Consider the following 8,811-nt stretch of genomic DNA (forward strand, 5'->3'; position numbering starts at 1 on the left):
AAAAAAAAAAAAGCTCTTTTTTCCCTTTCCTTTCTTTTCCTTTTTTGTTTTTTGAGACAGAGTCTTGCTCTGTTGTCCAGGCTGGAGTACAGTGGCACAATCTTGGCTCACTGCAACCTCCGCCTCCCGGGTACAAGTGATTCTTCTGCCTCAGCCTCCGGAGTAGCTGGGACTACAGGCGCATGCCACCACACCCGACTAATTTTTGTATTTTTAGTAGACACAGGGTTTCACCATTTTGGCCAGGCTGGTCTTGAACTCCTGGCCTCAGGTGATCCTCCCGCCTTGGTCTCCCAAAGTGCTGGGATTACAGACATGAGCCACTAAGCCCGGCCCCTTTCTTTTATTTTTAATCTCTGCCTCCAAGCTCTTTGTCCTCAAATTACAAATAGCCTCCTGGTATCCTCTATTATACACGTAACACTTCCAATCTACTTCCATACAGCAGCCAGAATGTCCTTTCTAAAAAATGCAAACCTGGCCAGGCACAGTGGCTCATGCCTGTAATCCCAGCACTTTGGGAGGCCCCAGGTGGATGGATCAGCTGAGCTGAGGAGTTCAAGACCAGCCTGGGCAACATGGTGAAACTCCGTCTCTACCAAAAATACAAAAACTTAGCCGGGTTTGGTGCACACGCCTGTAATCCCAGCTACTTGGGAGGCTGGGGCACGAGAATCCCTTGAACCCGGGAGGTGGAGGTTTCAGTGAGCCGAGATCACGCCAATGCACTCCAGCCTGGATGACAGAGCAAGACACTGACTCAAAAAAACAAAAACAAAAACAAAACACAAAAATAAAACATGCAAACCTCATCAAGTCACTCTCCAGCTTATAACCTTCTGGCAACCTCCTACTGCTCTGAAGATGTGCTGCGCTTTCTGGCCCTCGCTTACCTCACACCAGCCTTAACTCACGTCTGTCTCCCTTTGTGCTCTGCTCTGCCCATACTGGCCTCCTCTCACTGCCTCAAACTGGCCTCTGCTCCTGCCACTCGGCCTTCCACATGCTGTTCTCTCTAGCTGGAAGGCACTGCTTGCTTTTCCTCATCCTATCCACCCCATCCCTCTCGGCCTATTAAATTCCTGTTCGTTCTTCCAAACTCCAGCTCAAATTCAACTTTCCTAGGCTCTGTGAACTGCCCTAGATCTATGTCAAGGTATTCTATCTACCTTTTTAAAGCACTTATCCAACTGTAATTAAATAAATGTGTAATTAGTTGGCTGGGCGCAGTGGCCCACGCCTGTAATCCAGCATTCTGGAAGGCAGGTGGATCACTCAAGGCGAGGAGTTCAGGACCAGCCTAGGCAACCTGGCAAAACCTCATCTCTACTAATAATACAAAAATTAGGGCCAGGCACGGTGGCTCACACCTGTAATCCTAGCACTTTGGGAGGCCGAGGCGGGTGGCTCACTTAAAGTCAGGAGTTCAAGACCAGCCTGGCGAACAGGGTGAAACCTGTAATCCCAAATACTTGAGAGGCTGAGGCACAAGAATTGCTTAAATCCGGGAGGTGAAGGTTGCAGTGAGCTGAGATTGCACCACTTCACTCCAGCCTGAGCGACAGAGCGAGACTCCATCTCAAAAACAAAACAAAACAAAACAAAAATTAGGCCAGGTGCAGTGGCTCACGCCTGTAATCCCAACACTTTGGGAGGCTGAGGACAATGGATCACGAGGTCAGGAGATCGAGACCATCCTGGCTAACACGGTGAAACCCCGTCTCTACTAAAATACAAAAAAATTAGCTGAGCATGGTGGCGGGCGCCTGTGGTCCCAGCTACTCAGGAGGCTGAGGCAGGAGAATGGTGTGAACCCGGGAGGCAGAGCTTTCAATGAGCTGAGATCATGCCACTGCACTCCAGCCTAGGCGACAGCGGGAACCCCGTCTAAAAAAAAAAAAAAAAAAGAAAATTAGATGGGCATGGTGGCCTGTGCCTGTAGTTCCAGCTACTCGGGAGACTGAGGCAGGACAACTGCTTGAACCAGGGAGGTGGAGGTTGCAGCCTGGGCAAAAGAGCAAGACTGTTTCAAAAAACAAAAAAATAAAAAAATAATAATTGTGTAATTAGTTATTTGGTATCTGTCTCCCCAGGCCGAACATGGCTATCATATTCTCTCCTGTTTCCCTAGTGTTTAGAACTATGACTTGCAAAGAGCAAGTACTCAGTAAAATACTTGAATAAATGCATGAATATTTGTCCCCTCAGTACAAGAAAAATCTCTTCCCAAGACCCCACCTAAAACTTTAAAAATGCCTCTACTGGCCGGGCACAGGGGCTCACGCCTCTAATCCCAGCACTCTGGGAGGCCAAGGCTGGCAGATCACTTGATCTCAGGAGTTTGAGACCAGCCTGGGCAACATGGCCAGATTCTGTGTCTAAAAAATTAAATATATATATTAAAAATAAAATGCCTGGCACGGTGGCTCATGCCTGTAATCCCGGCACTTTGGGAGGCCTAGGTGGGTGGATCACCTGAGGTCAGGAGTCCAAGACTAGCCTGGCCAACACAGTGAAACCCTGTCTCTACTAAAAATACAAAAATTATCTGGGTATGGTGGCGGGCACCTGTAGTCCCAGCTACTCGGGAGGCTGAGGCAGGAGAATTGCTTGAACCCAGGAGGCAGAGGTTGCAGTGGGCCAAGATCGCATCATTGCGCTGCAGCCTGGGCGACAGAGCGAGACTCCGTCTCAAAAACAAACAAACAAAAACACCTAAAACAAAATAAATTAAAAAAAATAAAATGCCTCTACTGTTTAAACCTACAACTTCAGGTCTGCTACCACCAGTTCACAAGATTAAGTCACCGCTGATTTACCAAATCTAAGGGTGTTATTAAACCTATCCTAAAAAGTATCTCTGCAGCAGTTGGCTTGATCTTTTCTACTCTAACTTTCTTTTCTTTTCTTTTGAGGTGCAATGTCACTCTTGTCACCCAGGCTGGAGTGCAATGGCACAATCTCAGGTTCAAAGGATTCTTGTGCCCCAGCCTCCCAAGTAGCTGGGATTACAGGCGCCTGCCACCACGTCCAGCTAATTTTTGTATTTTTAGTAGAGACAGTTTCACCATGTTAGCCAGGCTGGTCTTGAACTCCTGACCTCACGTGATCCACTCATCTCAGCCTCCCAATGTGCTAGGATTACAGGCGTGAGCCACCACTCCCAGCCTTTTTGTTTTTGTTTTGAGACGGAGTCTCACTCTGTTGCTCAGGCTGGAGTGCAGTGGCGCGATCTCGGCTCACTGCAACCTCCCCCTCTCAGGTTCAAGCGATTCTCCTGCCTTAGCCTCCTGAGTAGCTGGGACTACAGGTGCCCGCCACCACGCCCAACTAATTTTTTTGTATTTTTAGTAGAGACAGTTTCACTATGTTAGCCGGGCTGGTCTCGATCTCCTGACCTCGTGATCTGCCCGCCTCGGCCTCCCAAAGTGTTGGGATTACAGGCGTGAGCCACCTCGCCTGGCCACAAGTTTGTTTGCTTGTTTTTTTTTTTAGAGGGACACGGAGTCTCTGTCACCCAGGCTGGATGCAGTGGTATGATCTTGGCTCACTACAATCTTCACCTCCTGGGTTCAAGTGATTCTCCTGACTCAGCCTCCCAAGTAGCTGGGATTAGAGTCACATGCTACCATGCCCAGATAAATTTTTTTTTTTTTTAAAGTAGAGACTGGTTTCACCACGTTGGCCAGGCTGGTTTCAAACTCCTGACCTCAAGTGATCTGCCTGCCTTGGCCTCTCACAGTGCTGGGATTACAAGCATAAGATTCTGTGCCCAGCCTGTCTACCTCACTTTCTAAGCAGGAAGAAGCCACCTTAGATTCTTCCTTCTCTCTCAACCACTCAGTCATTCAGTCAGTGCTTTCATATTTAACTCCTAAATACTTCCATAACTCCCTAAAACCAGATTCTTATCTCTGTCTTGGAATGTTATCACTAATTGATCTCTGTTATCAATGATATCATGCTCCAATTTACCATATATTAGTCATTTTCCTTTATAAAAATCACATTGTACTTTAAAATGCAAACTTCTTAGTTTAGCTTAGAAGACTTTGTCCAATCTAGCCTCAGCTTCTTTCTCCAGTCTCGTTTCTCAATTTCTTACCTTAGAGTCATAAATATCGAATACGCTGACCTCTGAATCATAAACATCAAACACCCTTGACCTTGCCACAAACCTATCACAGTACCTTTGCAGACACTTTCTCCAACCTAGAATTCCCTTTTTCTCCCCTCACTGGCAAATAACCTTCAAGACCCTATTCAAACATCACCTCCTCTGTAAAGCTTTTCCTACATCGCCAGGTAATTACCCCCTTTTTCTCCAGTGTTGCCTACCAAATGTCCTTTTAATGTATTTCCATTATTTCACTCGTCACAGTGTTTTACAATTACTTGCAGAATCTGTTTCCTTCTAGATCGAGAGCTTCTTGAGGGCAGGGGCCTTGTCTTACTCACTTTTCTATCCCTAGTGCCTGCCATTATGACTGACCCATAGTAGGACCTCAATAAATATTTGTTGAATAAATGACTCCAGGCCCTAAAACAAATGTAAGCGTAAAGGGCGACAGGCTTTGTGCGGGGGTGGTTTACATAAATGGCATAACACCAGATTTTCCTTTGATGGGAATTAGATCTTTACTCCACGAAGAGAAGCGTGCCAGCTCATCATCTGACAGTGGCCACTCACCACCACCACTCTCAACCCCACGAGAAGCCACTTCTGAGGAAGAATGGGGTGGAGGAGAGGTCTTCACCGCTGCTCCAAATGGCAGTGGGTGATAACGATTCTGAACGACTATAGGAAAAAAATCTACCCTGAGGCTGGAGACGCTGGAGAATGGGGGCAGCAATTATCTTCCCGGCCATGCACACTAGCCCTTCAAGACACGTCCCTAACCCCCACACCGCAGCCCCTCCCTCGTCTACCCCAACAGCGGGGCCTCGATCCTGCTGCCCCGCCCCCTCTTTCTCCGCACCCTCCAATATTTCCTGCTACAGAACCCCCTCACAATTGTCACCTTCTCGTCACTGGGACTTAAGGGCTACAGACCCTCTCATCCCTGATCCCCGTACCATTCTACAGCCCCGACCCCCACCTCCAGCCTGCTCTTACTGTCCAGATAATGTTCCAAATACATCCCCGCAGCCATCTCGAAGCAAAACAAAGCAACTTCCGATCCGCCCCGGAAGTGACTGTAACGCGACACGGTCCGAAGCCATTTTGGGGCTAAAGACTTTCCGCCCTTAAAAGGAGAACTTCCGCCCTTAAAAGGAGAACTTCCGCCCTTACTATGTTACCGCCGGTACACATCCGCCCGACGCTGAAACTTTTCCTTTTGCATGGTAGCCACGACCGCCCATAGTGAGGCAGCTGTAGCCCGCTTCCGCCCTTACAGAGACCCCAGGACGCGACCGAGACAGGTATGACGTCACTGAAGGTCGCCATTTTGCATTCTCGGGCAAACTTTTTTTCCCCCCAAAACGGGAATGTATGGTAATCGGTGCAAGGGTAACTGTTCACTTTAGGCTTATATTGTGTAAACATCCCTTCTCAGCGACTGGAAGATACAGCTTTTTTTCCCTCTTTGCAGAATATGACTTTTTTCAAGCCAGTTAGTTTCTTAAGGAAGTTGGGGAAGAGTATCAAGCCTTGAGAGATTCAAACCCTTTGCATTTCTTTTCACTCACACAAACACCATCTCCCCCAGCATTATTTTTTTTTAGCTTGAGAAGGATTATCAACTTTCTACTTATAAATACAAATAATGACAATAATGCTATAATTCTGAACATCTTTTGTCAAAGCTCCTGTACTTTACACTCGAATACTTTCACATATAAAATATTACTTCTGACGTTGCCCTCTTGCTACTTTTTTTTTTTTTTTTTTTGAGAGAGAATTTTCACTCTTGTTGCCTAGGCTGGAGTGCAATGGCGTGATCATGGCTCACCGCAACCTCCACCTCCCGGGTTCAAGCGATTCTCCTGCCTCAGCCTCCCGTGTAGCTGGGATTACAGGCATACACCATCACGCCTGGCTAATTTTGTATTTTTAGTAGAGACGGGGTTTCTCCATGTTGGTCAGGCTGGTCTTGAAATCCCGACCTCAGGCGATCTGCCCTCCTCAGCCTCTCAAAGTGCTGGGATTACAGGCATGAGCCACTGTGCCTGGCACCTCTTGCTACTCTCTAAGGGGGAAACCTCATGCTTTCCTTTTGTTTATATGTGATGTCAGCATCATAATTCTGAAGGGGTGGAGTGATGCAGCACTATCACTACTGGGCTAGTTGGCTAACTAGTTGCCAGCCATCACTCTAGTTAGCTATGGTAGAGTGATTTCTATGGTTTTCATCAGAATGGAAAGCAGTCAAGGGCATGAGAGGCTGCCAACACACTAGGCAAACAGAACTCAAAGGCCATAACCTAATAGTGGTGTAAGACAGCATCTTCTAGATAGCTGCCACCCCTCACGCCTTTCATACCCTCACACATCCTTCATAAGAATTATCAATGTCTTATGTCAAGTTTTTAATGAGACAGACCTTCAGCTATATAATTTCTACCAAATACATAAAGAAGAGGAACTTCCAACCAGGGGCGGATTGGAAGTTGCTTTGTTTTTCTTCGAGATGGCTGCAGGTATGTATTTGAAACATTATCTGGACAGTAAGAGCAGGCTGGAGAAAGGGGTCGGGACTGTAGAGTGGTGGGGGTATCTGGGCTGAGAGGATCTGTAGTCCGTAAACCCCAGGTTTACTAGTGTGCAGGTAGTAAGATACAGCAATAGAATCCAGGAAATTTGGCTCTCATTACAAGAGTCATGCCTTTCAGTAAGTAATTTAATCTCTGTGCCTGTTTCACTATACAATGAGAATACTACCTACCTCATAGGGTTGTTGCAGTAAGTTTTAATACTGGTGAAGTTAGGGCCATTAGAGCCTTTTCAAGAGCTGTTGAGAGTGGGAGGAAAAAGCAGTAAATATCCAGGGAGCTAAGAAACACTGGCATATTTGGTCATATGTGATACATTCATTGGTATTACACAACATATTGATACACCACCTTAGGTGTCCACACAGGATATCTGGCACTAAATTAAGTGCGTTTTATTTATCCCAGCCCAACTAGGTAACAACTACTGTTGGCCAGCAGTTCCAGAGAACCACCAGTTCTCGGGATGTGGGAGCTTGGTCACAACTTTCACTTTTTCATTGCTTAAAGCAAGGTTTTGTTTTGTTTTTTTTTTTTCAGACAGAATCTCACTCTGTGGCCCAGCCTGGAGTGCAGTGGTACAATCCCAGATCACTGCAACCTCTGCCTCCCAGGTTCAAATGATTCTTCTGCCTCAGCCTGTAGCTGGGACTACAGGCGTGTGCCACCACACCTGGCTAATTTTTGTCTTTTTATTTTTTTGAGACAGTCTCACTCTGTCGCCCAGGCTGGAGTGCAGTGGCATGATCTTGGCTCACTGCAACCTCTGCCTCCTGGGTTCAAAAGATCCTCCTGCTTCAGCCTGAGTAGCTGGGATTGAGGACGCCCACCACTATGCCCAGATCATTTTTTTGTATTTTTAGTAGAGATGGGGTTTCACCATAATGGCCAGGCTGGTCTTGAACTCCTGACCTCAAGTGGTCTGCCTGCCTTGGCCTCCCAAAATGCTGGGATTACAGGTGTGAGCCACCACACCCAGCCTTAAAGCAAGCTGCTTAATTCTCAAAGAAGTTATCTTGAGAGTTATCTAGTCCAATCCCTTCACTAACAGTTGAAGCAGCACCCTAGCCAACACTGGTTGATGGTAGGCTAAAGTCCAGGTTTCTTTTTTTTTTTTTTTTTTGAGACGGAGTCTCGCTCTGTCGCCCAGACTGGAGTGCAGTGGCCGGATCTCAGCTCACTGCAAGCTCCGCCTTCCGGGTTCACGCCATTCTCCTGCCTCAGCCTCCCGAGTAGCTGGGACTACAGGCGCCCGCCAGGTCGCCCGGCTAGTTTTTTGTATTTTAGTAGAGACGGGGTTTCACCATGTTAGCCAGGATGGTCTTGATCTCCTGACCTCGTGATCCGCCCGTCTCGGCCTCCCAAAGTGCTGGGATTACAGGCTTGAGCCACCGCGCCCGGCCAAGTCCAGGTTTCATGACCACATTCTACTCCATAGTACTACAGCTCTCCTGCATAAACCAATCTTGCACCCCTTAACTGGTTATGATTTCCACAAGGTAATAAACATACATATGGATACACTGCCAACTGCAAGTCCCTCTTCCAGACTCAGGCAGGAGTGTGGATCCTTCCAAGAGGCTTCCATTTTTCTTCCATAGGGAGCTGAGTTGTTGGGTTAACACATAACCAAAGTCTTGCTCTCACCTATTTAGGAAATGCAATCCCCATGACAGAATGTGTATGTAGAAGTCCTCATCAACAAGGATTCACTGGAGACATCATGAAACTGTACCCTTCCATGACTGGAGAACTGCACACATGGGACATCATCACACAAGCACTCGTTCATCACACACACACACTGCTATTAATCAGTTTATAAATACTGTTCTTGGACATCTCCCCAAATGCCTTTTCCGCATGCTCGCTCACATCAGTAGCTCCACTGCCTCTGATCCTTTTACATGAATTTATTTCTATACAATGTTCTAAAAACACCCCTTGGTTTGTACATAAGGTTTTTTCTTTTTTTTTTTCTTCAGATTGCTTTATAACAACTGGTTTCCTGATTTTTTTTTTTAATTTCCTTTTCTCTGAAATCTGCCATGATTAAAAAAAAAAAAAAAAAAAAAAAAGAAAAAAAAAAGTGTCGTG

General features: G+C 46.6%; 1 protein-coding gene across 5 annotated transcripts in view; it reads right to left on the reverse strand.

Moving 5' to 3' along the window:
- ING4 (inhibitor of growth family member 4) overlaps positions 1–5,226 on the reverse strand; it is a 12,503-nt gene extending 7,277 nt beyond the window's left edge. For all 5 annotated transcript variants that reach the window (XR_001889152.1, XM_017891845.1, XM_017891848.1 and 2 more), the window contains exon 1: positions 5,117–5,226. Coding sequence is in view for 4 of the 5 variants with exons in the window: in XM_017891845.1 (XP_017747334.1) it covers positions 5,117–5,153 (37 nt within the window). In the remaining variant the exon portion in view is untranslated. The remainder of the gene's footprint in view (positions 1–5,116) is intronic.
- Between the last annotated feature and the right edge of the window lie 3,585 nt (positions 5,227–8,811).

The sequence above is a fragment of the Rhinopithecus bieti genome, unplaced genomic scaffold (assembly GCF_001698545.2).
Source record: "Rhinopithecus bieti isolate Rb0 unplaced genomic scaffold, ASM169854v2 scaffold_21022, whole genome shotgun sequence".
In the NCBI taxonomy this organism is placed as follows: domain Eukaryota; kingdom Metazoa; phylum Chordata; class Mammalia; order Primates; family Cercopithecidae; genus Rhinopithecus; species Rhinopithecus bieti.